This window comes from Nyctereutes procyonoides, unplaced genomic scaffold (genome assembly GCF_905146905.1).
Source record: "Nyctereutes procyonoides isolate TBG_1078 unplaced genomic scaffold, NYPRO_anot_genome, whole genome shotgun sequence".
NCBI classification, from domain to species: Eukaryota; Metazoa; Chordata; class Mammalia; order Carnivora; family Canidae; genus Nyctereutes; species Nyctereutes procyonoides.
This window is the reverse complement of record NW_026575130.1, coordinates 6078514-6100889: the sequence shown is the minus strand read 5'-3', so window position 1 is coordinate 6100889 and position 22376 is coordinate 6078514. Positions and strand designations below refer to the sequence as shown.

General features: G+C 36.2%; 1 protein-coding gene across 1 annotated transcript in view; it reads right to left on the bottom strand.

Moving 5' to 3' along the window:
• Positions 1-22376, bottom strand: part of ZGRF1 (zinc finger GRF-type containing 1) — a 77473-nt gene that overhangs the window by 31880 nt on the left and 23217 nt on the right. Inside the window, exons 8-18 of the mRNA XM_055342570.1 lie at positions 21283-21333; positions 18633-18713; positions 16551-16736; positions 14083-14185; positions 13890-13987; positions 9556-9679; positions 8164-8813; positions 6883-7021; positions 6237-6421; positions 4456-4652; positions 924-1063 (exon numbers count right to left, since the gene is read on the bottom strand). Coding sequence (XP_055198545.1) covers positions 924-1063; positions 4456-4652; positions 6237-6421; positions 6883-7021; positions 8164-8813; positions 9556-9679; positions 13890-13987; positions 14083-14185; positions 16551-16736; positions 18633-18713; positions 21283-21333 — 1954 coding nt within the window. The remainder of the gene's footprint in view (positions 1-923; positions 1064-4455; positions 4653-6236; positions 6422-6882; positions 7022-8163; positions 8814-9555; positions 9680-13889; positions 13988-14082; positions 14186-16550; positions 16737-18632; positions 18714-21282; positions 21334-22376) is intronic.

Here is a 22376-nt window from a genome sequence, read left to right as displayed (position 1 = left end):
AAAAGGTCAAATGCATTTACATAAACCTATAAACAAAGAAAAGAAAGATGCTGATGAACACAGGGATGCAAATGATAATTACTTTAGGTTAGGAGAGACAGCCAGATGAGTTGGTGCAGTTACTTTATATTAAACCTAGGTAGCGGGATCCCTGGGTGGCGCAGCGGTTTAGCGCCTGCCTTTGTTTGGCCCAGGGCGCGCGGTCCTGGAGACCCGGGATCGAATCCCATGTCGGGCTCCTGGTGCATGGAGCCTGCTTCTCCCTCTGCCTATGTCTCTGCCTCTCTCTCTCTCTCTCTCTCTCTCTCTCTCTCTCTGTGACTATCATAAATAAAATTTAAAAAAATTTTTTTAAATAAAAATAAAAATAAACCTAGGTAGCTATAAAGGTACTGGATTTTGCTTTGGTTCGTAGATTCAGATTTAAAATAATTAAATAATTAAAGCAATTAAAGCAAGCAATGTGAGGACCAATGATAAGAACCAAAGACAATGATGAATCCCATTTAGTGCATCTAAGCTCCTTAGAAAAAATTCTTTTAAGGATTTTACTTCCAAATATACAAATCTTATGGTCCAGTGTTGTCTAATTGTGCAGACAGTAACAGAAGTACCAATAAAAATCACTACATTTTCAGTTTATTTTTCATATTAAGTTAGATACAACTGAATTAACATAGTAATTTATGTTTTTTTAAACAAAATTAAATAGATTTGGGAGCCTTTAGTAAAGTCTTTAAAAAACCAAAATTTTAAAACATGTTTTTTGGAAATGATCCAATTTATTATACAATAATTCACAATATATGCTACTATTAAGCAGTACTTTATAAAACCTCTTTAAAGAATTTACAGAGCTGTTAAAAAACTGAGATACAAGGCTAGACTCAAGTCAACTCAAGTCGCCAACATGATCAACTTACTTTTGCTGTAAGTTGAAGAACTTTCCCTCCGACTCAGCTTAAGATAAAGTTTGCTTTTAGGTTCACTATAAAATTCAGGATTTACAGTATTAAACTTCTTCAGTTTGCCATACTGTTTTCTTTGAAAATCAAATCCTTTCCTGAAAAATGAGTAAAAAATAAAAATGAATTTAAATATTAAGGTACAAATTTTTTGCTGAGATGTAAATGTCATACAATACTATAGTAGTTTCAGGTGTACAATAAAATGGTTCAATATATACATATATTATAAAATGATCACCACAGTAAGTCTAGTTAATATCCATCACCACACAGAATTACAAACCGCCATCCTTGTGATGAGTACTTTTTTGTTTTAAAGATTTATTTATGTATTTGAGTAGGGGGAGGGATAGAGAGGGAGAGAGGAGCTCAAGCAGACTCCCCGCCAAATGTGGGGCTCAATCCCATGATCCTGAGATCAGGACATGATCCAAAATCAAGAGCTGAATGCTTAACCAACTGAGCCACCCAGGTGCCCAAGATGAGCACTTTTAAGATTTACTCTTTTAGCAACTTTTATATGTATTAGATAGTATTATTAACTACAGTTACCATACTGTATATTACAATCCCAGGACTTTGAAAGTGGAAGTTTGAAGGTACAAATCTTTTTTTTTTTTTTAAGATTTTATTTATTTATTCATGAGAGACACAGGCAGAGGGAGAAGCAGGCTCCATGCAGGAAGCCTGATGTGGGACTCAATCCCAGGACTTCAGGATCACGCCCTGGGCCGAAGGCAGGCTCTAAACTACTGAGCTATCAAGGGATCCCCAAATCTTTTTTTTATTTTTAAAACACAATATTAAAAGGAAAGAACCATGGTGAGTGTATGTTTATATACTTTATACATGTAAACAAATTTAAAAAAATACTGTGCCAAAGATAATAGTAACCCTCACAGAATTATCATTAGTTTTAAAAGAGACTGAGATAGGAAAATACCTAAAAAGTATATAATAGAGTACCTCAGTTTCAAAGACTCTAAAATAAATTATCCCCATTAGTTCCATATTTTATAGATTATTATGATTAAATGAAATTATACATGTAAAGTGCTTAGAAGAGTGTAGCATGTATAAACTCCCCATAGATATTACTAAAATGCAAATGTTTATTATAGCTACATTTTGGATAATTCCACCTTTATAAGACATGCTACCTAAATGTAGCATTCTATTACCCTATAAAACTACCTAGTTCAGGCTTGTGAATGACCACTATTATCCTACACTGATAAAAATTATTCTTGTGGTTTGTTCAACAGGGTTTCCCTTAGGATTGTGATCATACATAAAGTATTAGAAAAATTCCATGCCTGAGAGTCATCTTGATATTGCTGACACTGCTTGATGTTTAGAGGGGAACAAAATAGCTTTAGAAAATTATTCTCAGGATGCCTGGGTGGCTCAGTGGTTGAGCATCTGCCTTTGGCTCAGGTCGGGACCCTGGGGAGCCTGCTTCTCCCTCTGCCTATGTCTCTGCCTCTCTCTGTGTCTCTCATGAATAAGTAAATAAAATCTTAAAAAAAAATTATTCCTATCTTATAGTTAGAAAAATTGAAGTTTTAGGTACTTTTATATATTTTTCCTATCTCAATCTCTTTTTTAAAACTGATGATGGGATATTTGGGTGGCTCAGTGGTTGAGTGTTTGCCTTTGGCTCAGGGTGTGATCCTGGCTACCGGGATTGAGTTCCCCATCAGGCTTTCCTCAGGGAGCCTGCTTCTCTCTCTGCCTATGTCTCTGCCTCTCTCTCTGGGTCTTTCATGAATAAATAAAATCTTAAAAAATATATAGATATATATAAATAAATAAAATAAATAAACTGATGACAACTGGGGTACTTGGGTGGCTCAGTTAAGCATCTGACTCTTGATTTTAGCTCAGGTCCTGATCTCAGGGTCATGGGGTCTAGCCCCACATTTGGTTCCACACTCAGCAGGGAGTATGCTTAAGATTCTTTCTTCTGCTTTTCTGCCCCTGGACGCCTCCGAGTAAGCATCGTTAAAGTCCCCCCTCCCACCACTGTCATATCTAAGTCAGAGACTCCCAAAGAGCCCGAGCAGCTGCGGAAGCTCTTCATCGGAGGTTTGAGCTTCGAAACAACCGATGAGAGTCTGAGGAGCCATTTTGAGCAATGGGGGACGCTTACGGACTGTGTGGTAATGAGAGACCCCAACACCAAGCGCTCCAGAGGCTTTGGGTTCGTCACGTATGCCTCCGTGGAGGAGGTGGACGCGGCCATGAATGCTCGGCCGCACAAGGTGGATGGAAGAGTCGTGGAACTAAAGGGGCTGTCTCCCGAGGAGATTCTCAAAGACCGGTGCCCACTTAACTGTGAAAAAGATTTTTGTCAGTGGCATTAAAGAAGACACTGAAGAACATCATCTAAGAGATTATTTTGAACAGTACGGGAAAATTGAAGTGATTGAGATCATGACTGACCGAGGCAGTGGCAAAAAGAGAGGTTTTGCTTTTGTGACCTTTGACGACCATGACTCTGTAGACAAGATTGTCATTCAAAAATACCATACTGTGAATGGCCACAACTGTGAAGTAAGGAAAGCCCTATCGAAGCAAGAGATGGCTAGTGCTTCGTCCAGCCAAAGAGGCCGAAGGGGTTCTGGAAACTTTGGTGGTGGTCGTGGAGGTGGTTTTGGTGGGAATGACAATTTTGGTCGTGGAGGAACTTCAGTGGTCGAGGTGGCTTCGGTGGCAGTCGAAGTGGTGGTGGATACGGTGGCAGTGGGGATGGCTATAACGGATTTGGTAATGATGGAAGCAACTTTGGAGGTGGCGGAAGCTATACTGATTTTGGCAATTACAACAATCAATCCTTAAATTTTGGACCCATGAAAGGAGGAAATTTTGGAGGCAGAAGCTCTGGCCCCTATGGTGGTGGAGGCCAATACTTTGCCAAACCACGAAAACAAGGTGGCTATGGCGGTTCCAGCAGCAGCAGCAGCTATGGGAGTGGCAGAAGGTTTTAATTACTGCCAGGAAACAAAGCTTAGCAGGAGAGGAGAGCCAGAGAAGTGACAGGGAAGCTACAGGTTACAACAGATTTGTGAACTCAGCCAAGCACAGTGGTTGGCAGGGCCTAGCTGCTACAAAGAAGACATGTTTTAGACAATACTCATGTGTATGGGCAAAAAACTCGAGGACTGTATTTGTGACTAATTGTATAACAGGTTATTTTAGTTTCTGTTCTGTGGAAAGCGTAAAGCATTCCAACAAAGGGTTTTAATGTAGATTTTTTTTTTTGCACCCATGCTGTTGATTGCTAAATGTAATAGTCTGATCATGACGCTGAATAAATGTGTCTTTAAAAAAAAAAAAAAAGATTCTTTCTTCCTCTCCCTCTGCCTCACCCTACACTCACTCTCTCCCTCCTAAATAAATAAACCTTTAAACAAAACCTGATGACAATCATATGAGGTTATTTTCTAAGATAACTACACTCATTATTTGGTACCAAGAAACATACCTCACCAAAAGCTGACATTCCTCAAAGAGGGGTATCTTTTGACTTCTTAAGTATAAGCCAATACTCTTTATATCACTTAAAACTATGCTAGGTAGAGACTCTTCTTGTGTCAAATATCCCGGGGTCATTTCTTCAAGCCACTTGAAAAATTTACATCGGTCAGCTTTGGGTCCATCACAGGTATAAAAAAGACGACCCTAAAAGGAAAAACATATACAATTTAGTAAGAAAAATTTTGTATTTTATTGTTTTTTTATTATGTCTGTCAAGACTTACATAAAAAGTTGTTAGAAAAAAAAAAGTTGTTGGGCATTAATGTATTCCAATAAATTATTCATTATACAAGTTAATCTTTCTATTAACTTTAAACACATTAAAGTTTAAAACCATTAATACATTAAAGTTTAAAACCATTAAAGTAAACCATTTACTTTCTCTTTATCAAAAAATTATTTTGAGAATACAAGTTTATTTGAAAAACAAAATTTGTTGTTTTCTAATTTAAAACATTCACTATAGAAAACCAGAAAGCTACCCAGAAACAACTACAAGAAATATCTTGTGCATTTCTTTTCGGCTTGTCACTCACATAAGTGTGTGCATATGCACATGAGAATACATACACTTCTACTGTTTTTTCTTTTTAAGATTTTATTTTTATTTATTCATGAGAGACACAGAGAGAGAGAGGCAGAGACATAGGCAGAGGGAGAAGCAGGCTCCATGCAGGGAGCTTGATGTGGGACTCGATCCTGGGACTCCAGGATCATGCACTGGGCTGAAGGCAAACGCTTAACCACTGAGCCACTCAGGCATCCCTGTTTTTTGGTTTTTGTTTTTTGTTTTAAATGAAACTCAGATTATGATGTGTTTTCTACTCCGTAACCTAACCTTTATATACAACATACTGTACACTGACAATGTCATCAAATTATCTTAAAAAGGTAAAAAGACTTTTGATGGTTCTATATTTCATTCTATGGTTATATTATTTATAAATTCTTGCTTTAGACAACTAAATTTACATCTAAATTCACATACACGGGTATCCCTGGGTGGCTCAGCAGTTTAGTGTCTGCCTTCAGCCCAGGGCATGATCTTGGAGTCCCAGGATCAGGTCCCTCATCGGGCTCCCTCCATGGAGCCTTCTTCTCCCTCTGCCTGTGTCTCTGCCTATCTCTCTCTCTCTCTCTCTCTCTCTCTCTGTGTGTCTCTCCTGAATAAATAAATAAAAACTCTCTTAAAAAATTAAAATTCACATATACAATACATAAACATTTTACTAACTTGACTTCTTCATAATAATATTGTCAGCAATGTAAATTAAATCACTACGCTCTTATATTCCTCAGGCCGTATCTGTTATTCATACTGGGTATCACATAGCAGACTACTTCAACTTTCACTTCTTTCAGGCTCACCTCTGCATTCTCTAAAACTTCAGGTTGGGACATATTCCCTTCTCAGTGCTCTAACTATAACTTGGGCATATCCCTCCTACTACATCAATTACAGTACTATATAAAATTACCTTTTATGTCTTTTTCTCCATCCACCACTATGCAATGAGTTCCTAAGCAATTTGAAGGATGATCTTAACTCACACTTGTGGATCCTAGAACACAGATTTCCTGGGAGTTTACTGTATGTTAGTCACAACACCCCAGGTAGAAGACTCCTAATCAAGACTTGCTCTTTAACTAAGCTTGTCATAAAGTAATAGGTACCTAAACTTTTTGCAAGTATTGGTGGGGCAAAGAGCAAGGAAGAGAGAACAATACCTTATTTGGACCTTCCTTTTTAACCATGACAAGTTTTGCAGGTTGATGATGATGGCAGGATGGTACATTACTTTCTACATTTTTTAGTTTCTCTTCCTTTAATGATGTGTAAAATGATATGTCAACTTTTGAAAGAGCTTTGTGCAACCTCTGTGCCAACCCAAACAACAATATATTTAAGTGTTCTACGAAAAAAGAAAAAAAAATAAGTACAGATGAAAATTAAATACAAAATAATTGTTTGTATCATGTGTCCTGTTTGTTAGCTAAATTTGAAAATAGCCTTTTAAGAGAGTAATCCATAACCTAAAGCTAGTATCTACTTTTTAAAGGCAAAAAGATCAAAATTAATTATGCATCATGCTTAAAATTTCTTAACAAAACCATTTGTAACACTTTTAGTTTTAAAAACATGAAAACTTATAACTTGAAAAAGATAATACTGTCATTTTCCACTTACAAAATTCAATTTGATCTGAAATTAGAATACAAGTTACAGTTGAAAACTGGAAGAAACATATAGAAAATAACAAATCTCAAGTAGAGAATTTAATATGAAAATTCACAATGTAAGATATGCTTTCTCAAGGCTATACTACTTATATTAAGCAGCAACCAATCATAATAAAATAGATAACAATCATACCTATGAGACAAGATGTAAAAATCTGCTTATAATGAGCAGGAGACTGAAAAACAGCTGGTATATGAATTTGCCTTTGGGGAAGATAAGCAGATTTTATTTTCTGCCCACTGGGGAAGCATAGCTCAGAGGCATTTATTTCCTGAAATGGAGTAATTCAAGTTATTATAACAACTCCAGAAAAATACTGTTTTCTGTGTTTTCATTTTTTGATTTTTTTTTAAAGATTTTATATATTTATTAGACAGAGAGAGAGCACAAGAAGGGTGAGCAGTAGGCAGAGGGAGAGGAAGAAGCAGACTTCCCACTGGGCAGGAAGCCCACCACAGGGCTCAATCCCAGGACCCTGGGATCATGACCTGATCCAAAGGCAGATGCTTAACCAACTGACACATCTAGGCACACCCAGAAAAATACTGTTTACTAATGAGTAAATTATTTTCTATAGATATGTTTAACACATTTGTCTTTTAATTTTCAGAATTCTTAAAAATCATTTGCTAATTTTATATGAGTCATTGAGAGGCATCTGGGTGGCTCAGTTGGTTAAGTGTCTGCCTTTCAGCTCAGGTCATGGTCTCAGGTCCTGGGATTGAGCCCCACATTAGGCTCCCTGCTCATTGGGGAGTCTGCTTCTCCCTCTCCCTCTGCTGCTCCTCCTGCTTGTGCTCTCTTGATCACTCTCTCTCTCTCCCAAATAAATAAAATTTTTCAAAAAAAACAAATGAGACATTGAATATAACAAGAATGGCTATGGTTGGCACTTTAAATCATATAAACAAGATTAAATGTTTTTAATCTGTCCATTAATAAATTTTTAGTTTTTGCTAGGAAAATCTCAGCTGATAACAACAACATTATATATTTCAATTTCTGGTTACAATTACAGCTGCACAACCAACACATAATAAGATGTAACTTTACTTTAACAATGATCTGATTGGCAAAACTGAGCTGATAGTGAAAAATGAGAACAATCACAGTTAATAGTAGTAGTAAAGTGGAAACAATTGGAACTATAACTTATTAAGTACTTACTATGTGCCAGATACTGCACCAGACACTTTCAAATACATAATTTCATTTAATGCTCACAACTACTAGGAAAAATTTTAAGTCAAAGAAGATATGACTGTCCCTATAGTTTTGGAAAACTCAAAAAAGGGGGAAAAAAAGCCATCAGCTTCAAGAGTAAAATCATTGCTCCTGTATGATTTTGGTAATTCTTTTGTTGAAATAACTATTGGGAAAAATGCACCAAAATACACTGGTACATTTCCTCACCTGTAAATCTCCTGTTACACTGTAGATGTAGCAGGCAGCAGACTCTCTTAACGTGTTTTGAATTTTTTCAGTCTGGGAAGTCAGGTTTAAATTCAATGAGAGTGCTTTCTTTCTGAAAACCAAATCCTGACAGCTAAAATCCTGCTGCTGTTGATAGAGCATGCCTTTTTTCATTTGCAAATATATAGAGTCTAAAGAGCTTTCATTCACAGCACCACTCTGTCTTTCACATATATCACTTAAATGTGTCCCAGAAATAACTTTACCAGAGAAACCATCTGTTACTTTCTTATCAACTCTGTCTGGAGTAGTCAAGTTGCACTGGGGTATGTTCTGATATTTCAGCCACTTGCTTTGAGTAGATATATTATTGAGAAGCAAAACGTCCCGTGGAGTCACTTCTCTAGATTCTTTACAGAAGGAAGTTTCACTTTGGTCCTCAAGCCCCAAGCTAAATGAAAGAACTCCTGATTCTTCACATAAGTTGAATATGGGGGAGGAACCAGAAAATTCTTGCCTGTCACAGTTGATCACGTATGAACAAGAACCTGAATCAGCAGGTGGCAAAGTAGTTAGTGGAACTCGGGTTCTACTTACTAATGGAAGCCTTTGAAAGTTCTTATTCTCCAAAGAACTGGATTTTTTGATAACTGAAAAAAAGAAAAAAGAGCTGATTAAATAAAAAAATGTATTACAGTCATCACCTAGGCTCTAAAAACCAGTAGCTATGTATATGAAAAAGTACCAACTTGCCTTAAAAAAAATCAGATTTTATTTCCTTTTTCAAAATAATCGGGAAGATCCATAGGTGAAATTTTAAGAAAGGAAAAAGGAAAAGAAAAGTTAGTGGAAAGAATCCTACAGAATGTATTGTACTTATTAAAAAGCAGGAAATTACTCATAGGGAAGAGTCAAAATGTTTGAAAACACAGAGACCTGAGAATGCAACTGCGGAAGCAGGAGTTGAAGATCCCCCTGATACTGCCACAATCCCAGAGCAAAAACAGGGGAAACATTAGACCAAAGTCAACCAATGGTGTAGATGAGACATTCACAATGAACCACTCCCCTGGGAGGGAAGAGGGCAATAGAAGGGCCTGGCTCTGGAGTTAGAGCTGTGAAAAGAACTGTAATGACAGAAGACACTTTCAGAGGTCCATGATGAGATGCTGACAAAAGAAAGAAGGAATCTGCGACTTAGAAGGGAATGTTGTATTTGGAAGTAAGAGCCATCTGAAATAGAAAAAGGGTGTAGGAAGGCTTGAGGGGTATGACATTAAATCTGATTCTAAGATATTTTTAGTTTAGTAACAATTTCTCATATAAAAAACTTAATTTTACACAGATATTACAGCACTATGACAGTAGCTAAGTTGAGGAAGTAAAGGTCACCAGGTAAAGTTCTTTCTTTCAGGGACTCCTCAGAGAATTCTAGCACAAAGTCTTCATCTCTTGAGTTCAAAGAAAAAGTAGAATCAGGGTTTAATGTAGAGATCTTCTGTTCTGGTGATGTTACCTATTCAGAAAGAAAAAACAAAACTATTGACCAAAATGTTATTACTTTTTTTCTATTGTTTGAATTCTAGTAATCTACATTATAAAAATAATGCTTTCAAGCACATTATGTAAAGCTATACTAGGGCAAAGATTCTTCCCAAAGAGGCAGGATAAAATAAACTCACTAAAATCAATAAAAATAATAAAAAGTAAAATACAGAACATAAAAACTATTGGATTTATTTGAAATGGATCAAATTCTGATTTAGATAGATCTGGGTTAAGGGGATTCGGTTCTGAGGATGAATTTCCAGTCTATGGGGCTTAAGACTAACTTAGACCTCATGTTTGGAACTGTGAAGGTAAAACTTCCTGCAGACTCAAGAAATGAACAGCTTTTTCTTATGTCCACAGCTCTAGGGTTTATCTATAGTTGACTTAAACTGCAAAACATTGCTCCCAAATGTAGTGAACTTTTTTGATATATTTTAGACCTGAATAATCATGTTACTCATTACGCTATTCTTATAAAAGTATTTAATTTTTTCGCTGCTTGCAGAAATTAATCAGCTTAATATGATGATCACATTTAATATATTTGCATAACGATAGAATGAAAATAATGAAAGTTTGGAAGAATGCATACCAAACTGTTAAGAATGGTTGGTTTCTAATGAAGATGGAATTAGGAGGAAAGAGTTCTTGTAATCTTACATACTTCTGAATGATTTAAACTTGTTAGAATGTATCTGGGTTTTTTGTTTTGTTTTTTAAGTAAATTACAATAAGTATAAAATTTATATATAGGGGTGCCTGGGTGGCTTGGTGGGTTAAGCATCTGCCTTTGGCTCAGGTCATAATCCAGGATCAGGCCCTGCTCAGTGGGGAGCCTGCCCCTCTGCCACTCCCCCTGCTTATTCTCTCTTTCTCTCTGTCAAATAAATAAATAAAATCTTTTAAAAGATTTATATATAAATTTTAAAACACTTTCTTGATTAGCTATTTGGTTCTAGGTGCTGTGCTAGGAAATAAGGATGTGAAGATGAATACTCATGATTCCCACACTCAAGGAATTCAGTCTAGTAGAAGAAACAGACAAACCACTGAGAAATTACATTGAATCACCACCATAGTAATAGTCTTACTGTATTAACAAACTCCTACTATGTACCAGGAACTAACCTAAGCACCTTATATTTTTAACTTATTTGATCCTTACCACAACCATATGAGATTGGTACTCCCATTTTCCTTATTTTACCACTGAGAAAATTGAGAAGAGTAGGTAAGCAATTAAACTTGTTTAAATTCACCAAGATAGAGTTGGCATTCAAAACTGAGGCAGTCTTGACTGTATTACACTTTTTTTTTTAAAGATTTTATTTATTTATTCATGAGAGACACACAGAGAAAGAGAGAGAGAGAGAGAGAGAGAGGCAGAGACACAGGCAGAGGAAAAGCAGGCTCCATGCAAGGAGCCCGATGTGGGACTTGATTCCAGGTCTCCAGGATCAGGCCCTGGGCTGAAGGCGGCGCTAAACCACTGAGCCACCCGGGCTGCCCTGTATTGCACTTTCAACAAAAGTAGCCAGTACTTACTACCACACCTTGTTCATGCAGTGCATGCTCTACAAACTAGCCAGAGTTCTTTTTAAACATAAGTTCAATCATTTCACTCCTTTCATTAAAACTGTAATGGTTCCCAAACTCTCTCAAAGTATAAGAAGGCTGTCGGAGGCCAGACCCATGTACCCGACTTCTAACTTTACATCTCTACTTGCCTGGCTCATAGGCATTCCTTATCTGTGTCTGTATATTCACCAAATGTGCTCCTCCCTGCTGTGGACTAACTGTGCTCCCCCCTCCCCAAATTCATATGTTGAAGTCCTAACCCCCAATATAACTTTATTTGGAGATAGGGCCTCTAAGAGGTAACAAAGTATAAATGATAAATGAGATCATCATAAGAGTGGGGCCCTAATCCAACAGAATTAGTGTCCTTATAAAAAGAGAGCTTACATTCACTTACTCTCTTTCTCTCCATGTGTACACACCAAGGAAAAGCCTTGTCAGGACATAATGAGAAGTTAGTCAACATGAAGAGAGTCCTCATCAGAAACCAAATTAATTAACCAACGCCTTGATCTTGGACTTCTAGCCTCCAGAACTATGGCAAAATAAATTTCTGTTGTTTAAGAGACTCATCCCATATTTTGTTATGGCAATCCCAGCAGACTAATACACTCCTCCATCTTATTCCACCCAGCAAAAACCACCTGAGTCCACACAACTGTTAAGTCAGACAGCCAAGAATCTTTCTTCTCCCTTTTCCTTAACCACTCTCTACATTCAATCCAGGAACATCCATGTTTCTAACTCCTTTCACTGCCACAATCCCCACCTTCAAGTCTTTATCATTCAAGACTCCTCTTAACTGGTTTCCACCAGCAGTGCCCACCAAATCCATCTTCCACAGAGCCAGCAAACCTTTTAAAAATGTATACTAAGTCAGGTGATTTTCTGCTGAAAACCCTTCATGGATTTCCCAGTGGAACACAGAATATTATCAAAATTCTTAACCTCACCTGCAAGACCTGCTCACTTTTTCAATCTCTAATTACCACTCCTTTTCACTCACTATAATCCCACTACTTTGGCTTTCTTCCACTTTCTCAAGCATCTCAACTTTTTCCAATCTCGTGGTATTTACACTTGCCATTTCATTGCAAGGTATGTTCTTCCCCTCATTGCTGCCATAGCTGGAGAAGCCTTCCTAATTATGCATAAAGTAGATTTCCCTATAATTTTAGAGTACTTTGACAGCTTTCTTAGAAAGCAATTATCTCCATTAATTTGTTTGCTTGTTCTCTCTCTCTTTTTTTTTTTTTTTTTGTTTGCTTGTTCTCTTGATTAACATGTCTCCCACTCAACCTCTTTTTCCTTGGCCTGTAAAGACAGAGATCACAGCACCTGGATGGCTCGGTCTGTTGATCATTCAACTCTTAATTTCAGCTCAGGTCATGATCTCAGGGTCATGAGTTCGAGTCCCACATCTGTCTTTGTACTCAGCAAGGCTTGAGATTCTCTCCCTCCGCTCTGTTCCTTCCCCTACTCGCTTGCTCTAAATAAATAGATAGTAAAATCTCTAAAAAAAAAAAAAAAAAAAAAAAAAAAGACCGGATCATACCTCTTTTGTCCATCACTCTATACTCAAGTCTTATGGTTCTGACCTATACAGGGCATTCAGTATTGTTGAACTGCTATTTATTCACGAATTTTATATTTCACAGTAAAATTTCATAGTCTATTTCACACATGTTCCACACATTTCCAATTAAGTCTATGTCTAGGCATTGTGTATCATTTGTTACTATTGTTGGGACACATTTTCTATTATGTTTTCTAACTGGTTTAGGAAGGCATTTAATATTCCAAGTTTACCTTGTCTTTAGCTCCCTTACAAAATTCTTCTTAAACTTCTCGTTTTTTTCTGATTCTTTTAATGATATTTCTTCCTCTCTAATTGTGTATGTTTCTCATAGCATGTCATAATAGAAAATTCAAAACATCTTTGAATAATAAAATAGCAGCCGTCCACATTTTGTTATTTATTCTAATAGAAATTATGCTGTTTAAACACTAAAATAATATTGGTTGGTTATTGATAAACTTTCTTGATCATGTTAAAAAAATCATCTGAAGATTTTTATCTTTTTAGTTTTTGCTGGATTCATCTCTTTTTTTTTTAATTTTTTTTTAAATTTTTATTTATGATAGGCACACAGTGAGAGAGAGAGAGGCAGAGACACAGGCAGAGGGAGAAGCAGGCTCCATGCACTGGGAGCCTGACGTGGGATTCGATCCCGGGTCTCCAGGATCGTGCCCTGGGCCAAAGGCAGGCGCCAAACCGCTGCGCCACCCAGGGATCCCACTGGATTCATTTCTTCTAAGATTACCAAGATTTGTTTTTAAAGATTGATTTATTTATTTGAGAGAGAGAAAGAGGAAGCATGCACGAGCAGGGGGAGGGGCAGAGGGAGAGAAGAGAGAGAACCTTTAGCAGACTCCCTGCTAATGAGGAGCCTGATGCGGGGTGCAATCCCAGGACCCTGAGATCAAGACCTGAGCCAAAATCAAGAGTTGGCTGCTTAACTGACTGAGCCACCCAGGCATCCCAAGATTACCAAGATTTTTTACTCTCAACTATTAAAACTCTCTTTACATCATACCTTATTTGCTTCCCATGAAGTCTTCTCTGCTGATTTAAAACTAGAATCCAAATAATGATAGAAATGTTCTGAATTTTTAGGAGAGAAATCCAAAATCACTGTGAAGAAAAAAAAAAAAGCACAGATTTTTACACAACAGTTTGTACAATGTCAAGTAACCTTTTAAGTTATATTTTACTTAGAAATTACTTACAGTCATTTTCAATTGAGTCCTTATTTGACTCAGCTCTCACTTGAAAATTGTCTTCAATATTAAAGCTAACATCTTCTTGTGGAAAGTTTCCTTCATCTGGGAACTAGAAAAACAGAGATCCATTTCTCAGTTTATTCAGTAAAAAGAAAAAGTGTATGTGTACATATCTGTATCTTTATCTACCTCCTATAAGTACACACACACAAACACACACACACACAGTTGATGATTATAACTTGAGACACAGAAGAACAGAAGCAATATGTTATGAAGGCAACTCTATTCAGGGAAAGCAGAGTACATTATATTTCATCAATTCTTATAATTCACATTTTTTATATCTTAACATCACTGAAACAACGGATGCACCCTAACACTGATGATATTTTTCACATCTCTGTAACACAGGCCATAGTCATAACATAGCTGGCACTGCTATGCAAGTGAAACAAACTATATGCAAGTTAGTCATTCTGTTCATATAATCACTTGTTTAAATTAGAAGATATTTACAAAGTATACAAATAACAATGAGTATATATTCACTATATAAAGAATTCCAAAATTTTTTAAAAGATAAACACATCAAGGAAAAACTGAGGAAGAGGGGCACTGAGTGGCTCAGTTTATTAAGCGTGTGACTCTTTTTCTTTTTTTAAGATTTTATTTATTCATGAGAGACACACAGAGAGAGAGAGAGAAAGAGAGAGGCAGAGACACAGGCAGAGGGAGAAGCAGGCTCCATGCAGGGAGCCCGACATGGGACTCGATCACGGGGCTCCAGGATCACACCCCAGGCTGAAGGCAGCACTAAACCGCTAAGCCACTGGGGCTGCCCAAGTGTGTGACTCTTGATTTTGGCTCAGGTCATGATCTTAGCAGCCTGAAATCAAGACCTGCACTGGGTTCCTCCACGCTCAGCAGGAGTCTGCTTCTCTCCCTCTCCCTAACCCTCCCCTCATGCTCACTCTCTTGATCTCTCTAAAATAAATAAATAAATCTTTAAAAAAAAAAAAAACTGAAGGAGAAACCTAAATAAACATTTCATCAAAGAAAATACAAAAAAGGCCAATAAGCATACAAAAAGGTCCCAATCTCATTTAGTTTGTGGCAAACTAAAGCCACAAAGAAATACCACTATATATCTACCAGAATAACTAAAATTCAAATCAAAAACTGTCAGCACCAAGTGTTAATGAAGATATAGAGTGATGGGGACTCTTACACACTTCTGATAGAAATATAAACTATAATAACCAGTTTTGGGAAGCAGTTTGGCATTACATACTAAAAGAAAGATATGCACATCTGGTGACTCAACAATCCCACCCCAATGTAGTATAACTGACAGAAAAATGTCACGTGTGTACATATTTATGACAGCACATGAAAATCCATATCAGCATTATCAGTAATAGGCCCCAAATGCAAACAACTGTAGAATGGATAAACTGTGGAGTGCATTCATACAATGGACTAGTATACCAGCAATGAGTATGAATAAACTACAACCACAAGCAACAACATGGATGAATTTCAAAAGTGCTATGTTGAACAAAAAGAACCAGACATAACAAATACATTGTTATATTACTCTATTCACATCAAGTTTTAAGAGCTAAACTAAGGGGTGCCTGGTGGCTCAGTTGGTTGTCTACCTTCAGCTCAGGTCATGATCCCAAAGTCCTTGGATCAAACCCTGCACTGGGCTCCTGCTCAGGGGGGAGTCTGCTTCTCCCTCCCCCACTGCTCATGTGCCTGCTTGTGCTCTCTCTCTGCCTCTCTCCCACTTGCTCACTCTCAAATAAAATCTTAAAATAAAAGCAAAACTAACATGGTATTATAAGTCAAGATAATAGTTATCTTCAGAGGGAACAGAAAAGCGTATCTTCAAAGGGTGCCAGGTGACTTCTGGAATGCTGGTAATGTTCTATTTCTTTCTTTTTTTTTCATGTTCTATTTCTTAAGAGTGGAGGTTATATGGGTGTGTTCATTTTGTGGTAATTATTGAATTCTGCACTTATTTTGTACATGCATTATGTGTTAATAAAAAAGAAAAAAAATCAGGACGCCTGGGTGGCTCAGCAGTTTAGTGAATGCCTTCGGCCCAGGACATGATCCTGGAGTCCCCAGATCGAGTCCCACGTCAGGCTCCCTGCATGGAGCCTGCTTCTCCCTCTGCCTGTGTCTCTGCCTCTCTCTCTCTCTCTCTCTCTCTCTCTCTGTGTCTCTCATGAATAAATAAATAAAATCTTAAAAAAAAAAGAAAAAAATTTAATCTCTTTAACAGACATAGTTTTGAATATATGCATATCATTCTCTTAATGATCTCTATTTGGTAGCAAAGAGAGATGCTTCGTTCATACTTAAAGAAGATAACTTACATTTGTTCAAAGATTTAAATATAATCTCTTCAAAAAATTTAGTATTGACATAAAGAAAATGACAACTATAAAAGATATTTTTACCTGCAGGAAATCAATCTGCATACAACCACTGGTCAATTTTGGTGTCAATAAACCAGTGTCTGTTGTACAGTTTTCATACTCAATACTATCTGGAAATTGACCGCATTCTAGCTGTGAGCTGTGTCCTCTTATCATTACAGCACTAGTAGCGGATCCTTTCACTTGGTGCCCTTGAAACTCAACAGGCTATAAGTAAATTATTAAAAATTAGTATTATAATAAATACATATTAATATATAGTCACTATACATGAAATAAATCACAATTCAGCTTTCTATTAAATATTACTTACTGTAAATAATCTAAGTAACTAATACTGAAAACCAGAAAAATTCCTATTATCCTAACACATGTGAATTATAAAACATAATTCAGTTATTGCTTTAATTGAATTCAAGTTCAACATTAATAAATATGAACTTTTTTATTATGAGCATAAGAAGTATAGTTATAATGGACTAATTAAACCAGGAAGATATAGTTGTTCTTTTCTCTATGCTTGCTCTGTACATTATACAACTTTCCATTACAGACTTGTCACATTATACTACAATGAAGTTTTTTCTCATCTATATCATAACTATACTGTAAGATCCTTAAGGGAAGAGACCTTCTTGTTTCATCAGGGTATCATGTGCCTTTAACACCATGCGTAGCATATAAGAAGCAGTCAATAAACATGATAATAGGAAGTAAGGGAAGAAATAGAGGAAGCATTTTCCTTTGTTCAGGCATTTTTTAAACTATCAGGCTTCACAGAAGAGGGATGGTGGGCTCTCTGCCTCCCAGAATATCTGATCCTATTGCTCTGAGAACAAAGGCCTAAGAATATGATGCCAATACAGGCACGTACCTTAGAGCAGTACTATTATCCCTTTTGAGACCTGATCAGCTCTCAGGCTTCAAATGGCTTTCTCTGCTGCCCCCTTGAGGGTTCTAAAATTTTTGTTCCTCACAGGGTGACAAACTCTACCCAGAAAGTGGAAAATTAAGATTGCTAATAGAGCCAAAGGAATGCACCTAAAGGACAAATTTATTTCTAACTAATAAATTAACAAAATTACAATAATAAATAATCTGAATATTCTCTTATTTAAAAATGACGATTCTGTAGCACCTGGGTTAAGCCTCTGGCTTCGGCTCAGGCCATGATCCCAGGATCCTGGGATCGAGCCCTGCATGAGGCTCCCTGCTCAGCAGAGTCTGCTTCTCCCTCTCCCTCTGCTGTTCTGTCTGTAGGCGTTCTCTCTCTCTAATAAATAAATCTTTTTAAACAAAAATAATAATAACAATGAAGATTCTAAATCACATATTTGAAAGGAAAATCAAATCTAAAATGTCCCTTATACAAGACTTTGGTTGAAAATATTCTAAATTTTATTTTTTTTTTAATTTTTTTTTTTTTATTTACTTATGATAGTCACAGAGAGAGAGAGAGAGAGGCAGAGACATAGGCAGAGGGAGAAGCAGACTCCATGCACCGGGAGCCCGATGTGGGATTCGATCCCGGGTCTCCAGGATCGTGCCCGGGCCAAAGACAGGCGCCAAACCGCTGCGCCACCCAGGGATCCCCATATTCTAAATTTTAAAAGCACACACATTTCAATTTACAAAGTCTCAACTGTTAGACTCTGTATATTTCTGATTTGTTTTATGCAGAATACACATTCTCCACAAGCAGATGCCTTGTTTTCTATGCTTCTCTGTAGATACCTTCTAGAAGTCTGTTGGGTTTTAAATAGAATCAGTATTTATGAAACCCAACTATTTACAGCTATTTTCTCTATAAATTTTTGATTTGGAGTAGGTGGCACTATTAGAGCTTAGCTTATATGTACTTCTACAGAAATAGAAGTAGTAGACTATAATATGTTCTAGACTGTAAAGATCTTCATTTTGTTCTTTGGTTCATTAGCAAAGAGAAAGGGCTCAAGATTAACAAGGAGTAGCAGTCATCAGTTAGTTTTTCTTATTCCTACAACCAGATTAATTCATTATGCTCATTAACCTTCTGCCTATGAAAACTGATAGTGGTATGAAAAGACAGTTGATTAGAAAATCAAAGTTGTTCACAAATTTTACCTTAGGGTCACAGGTTTTTCTCTCTGATTGTTTAGGCATAACATCTAGAAAAGCAGTCTCTTTAGCTCCAAAGGAAAAGAACTAGAATAAAATATCAATAGGTGTGTTAGCTAGAATAGTTTTATAGGCAGAACATCAGTTTGATGGGAAAATATTCCCAAAACTTAAAGTTTGCCATTTGAAAATATACTTCCCATTTCAATCTTGCTTCTGTATATATACACACATATATACATACACATATGCATACAGCTACCTCTGGCAAAGGAGTTCTCCAGCAGATAAGGTACTACGCTAATTAATTTTAAAACTCAGCAATAAAAAATTCTAATTCTAAAATTTTTTAAAAATTTGTTTTTAGAGAGAGGGAGGAAACAACACGCACACACCGTAGGGAGGGGCAGAGGGAAAGGGAGAGAAAGAATCTTTTTTTTGAGATTTTATTGAGAGTACATGTGCACATGTGCACAAATGAGAGAGGGAGGAGCAGAAGACGAGGGACAAGCAGACTCCCTGTTGAGCAGGGAGATCAACATGGGACTCCATCCCAGGACCCCAAGATAATTACCTGAGCCGAAAGCAGGCGTTTAACTGACTAAGCTACCCCAGGCACCCCTAATTCTAAAATTTTAGAATTTGAGTTAAAATTGAGTATTTTAACACTAGAAAAAATTGTTGCATATCCAGTAATTACCCATCTAACCTAATACTTAATGCAGATTATTTCATTCAAAAATTAGTAAGAAACCAAAGAAGGAAAAATTGTAAACAGTATTGTTTATTTAAAGAATGAATCAGACAACCTCGCTGGCTCAGTCAGTAGAGCATATGACTTTTTTTTTTTTAAGATTTATTTCTTTTAGGGATGCCTGAGTGGCTCAGTGGTTGAGCATCTGCCTTCGGGTTGGGGCATGATCCCAGAGTTCCAGAATGGAGTCCCACATCAGGCTACATTAAAAATAATAAAAGAAAAAAAAGAAAAGAAAGAAAAGAAAAGAAAAGAAAAGAAAAGAAAAGAAAAGAAAAAAGAAAAGAATAATTTTCTAGCAACTATAAAAACAAGATATAGACAACAGCAACTAGTAATTTTTAGTTCCCCAAGTAACTATATAAAACAACCATAATTTCTACTATGAATTAGTCAAACGGAATTTAACTGAGAAACTTTTATGATTAAAAAATACAGAGAAAAAAATTCCCTAAATAGAAGAGGTAATGTAGTGTACTTCTTCAAATAATGGTTACTTTCCACTAATAACATAATACATTAGGGATGCTTGGGTGGCTCAGCAGTTGAGCATCTGCCTTCAGCTCAGGATGTGATCCTGGGATCTGGGATCTGGGATCGGGTTCCATACCAGGCTCCCTGCGAGGAGCATGCTTCTCCCTCTGCCTATGTCTCTGCCTCTCTCTCTGTGTCTTTCATGAATAAATAAATAAATCTTAAAAAAAAAAAACAATACATTAGCACATCTGCCAACCAAGTAGTTCTTGAAAACATTCAATTCATATTTTAGAATTAGTATTTTCTAATACGATGAGTTTATTTTTTTAATACAATGAGTTTAAAAATCAATTAGCACAGCATTTTTTCTTCTGCTTTACTATGTATAACTAATTACAGAAATAAAATTAGCAGAAATAAAACAGCAGTGCCATTAAATATATCCTCAAAGAGCACCCTAACTTTAAATTTTCAGTTTTTTCTATACTAATGTACATGAAGAGATTTTTAGAAAGTTGTAGTATGAAAGGTATTACAAAAATGCAAATATGCTCCTATATTAATGCTAAAGATTTAAATAAAATTTTTTTTTTGCAAAAGATCGTAAAACGTTTTTCTGTACTGTGAGATTACAACAGCTTTTTAAAAATATATGATATTTGGGGCAGCCTGGGTGGCTCAGCAGTTTAGCATCGCCTTCAGCCCAGGGCCTGATCTTGGAGACCTGGGATCGAGCCCCACGTCGGGCTCCCTGCATGGAGCCTGCTTCTCCCTCTGCCTGTGTCTCTGTCTCTCTCCCTCTATCTCTGTATCTCTCAGGAATAAATAAAATCTTAAAAAAAAAAAAAATATATATATATATATATATATATATGATATTTGTTTTAAATAGCAACTCCTTCTGGGAAGTGATAGTATTTACTTGCAGTTTTACTCTGTGATAATTGTCCTTGAAAGACTTTAAGCCCTATTTTTTCAAGTGAAAAAAAGAATTAAGAATGTGATCAAAAAAAAAAAAAAAAAAGAATGTGATCATTTGTAATAAGGCAGTTGCTAATTATGATTTTATATATTTGATCCTATTATATAAGGATGAAAAATAATTGAGCCACAACTATATGAATATTGTTTTGTTCTCTTGTAGGAAACAGAGTTGCAAGTACAGCTATAAATGTAATGACAATTCCTGGATTAAGTAATGCTTACAAGTTTACAAGCTTATTGGTGACAAAAGATTTGTTATTTAACCAAATCCTATTAACCATTTATATAAGACAGCAGGCCCATCCAAATAAGTATGAAGGGGTAACTAATTACAAATGAGATTGAAAGCTGACAATATAAAATATAAACATAAAATTATATGCCACATCTATACATACAACTATAATTTCTGGCTACTTTATATTTTAAAAATTAACTTACCTGCAAAGACTGAAGTGGTTCATTTGGTTCAACTTCATTTTCTTTTATATTCTTAGGAACAGAATATTAATATAAGAATAACTAAAAGGTACTAGTAAGTTACAAAATAAAATATAAATTCTATTGGACATAAATAAAAGAACACTATCACTAATAATCAAATGAGTAAAAACAAAATGTTAATTTAACACTATTCTGACTGCAAGAATTGAAAATACTTTTAAAAGATTGATTTATTTCAGAGACAGCACAAGAATGAGGGAAAGGGGAGAGGAAAAGAGAATCTCAAACAGACCTCACAATGAGCACTGAGCCTGATGCTGATCTTGGTCTCAAGATCCCGAGATCACAACCTGAGCCAAAATCAAGAGTTGGATGCCAAACCAACCAAACCACCCAGGTGCCCCAGAATTGAAAATATCTTAGTACTGATGAATGTTAAGTAAAATAAATATTCATATTGTAAGATTTTTAGCTTTGACAATATAAATCAAGAAAATTGTTCTTAGCCTTTCAAGTCATCAGTTCCACTTGTGGGACTCAAATCTAAGGAAAAAATTTAAAATGTGAACAATAATTTATGTGCAAAAACATTTACTAAACTTTTATTTATCCTAGAAAAATGCTGGAAATAACTTAAATGTTCAAAATAGGGCACTGCTTATCCAAAGCATAGGATATCCATAGGATGGGATGGTAAGTAACCTTTAAAAGATATATTTAATTGCTGGTCTGTGGTGAGCTGTCAACGTGGTCTCTGTGCTGCAGGATAGGGTTTGTTAAAGTTGTCAAGAATAAGGCTTACTTTAAGAGATACCAAGTGAAATTCAGAAGATGATGAGAGGGCAAAGCTGTTTACTATGCTTGGAAACACTTGATAACTCAAGAAAAAATAGGTACAATACATCTTAATACAGGATGATAGTTTGTGTAACCAACAGAGATATTATTTGACAGATTACTTAGGCCCATATAGGAGATATGATAGTTTGTTTAACTTACATCATGAGCTCCCAGAGTACGGAGTGAAGGTTGCCCTGACAAATCACGCTGCAGCATATTGTACCTGCAGGCTACTGGCCCACAGGTTCTCA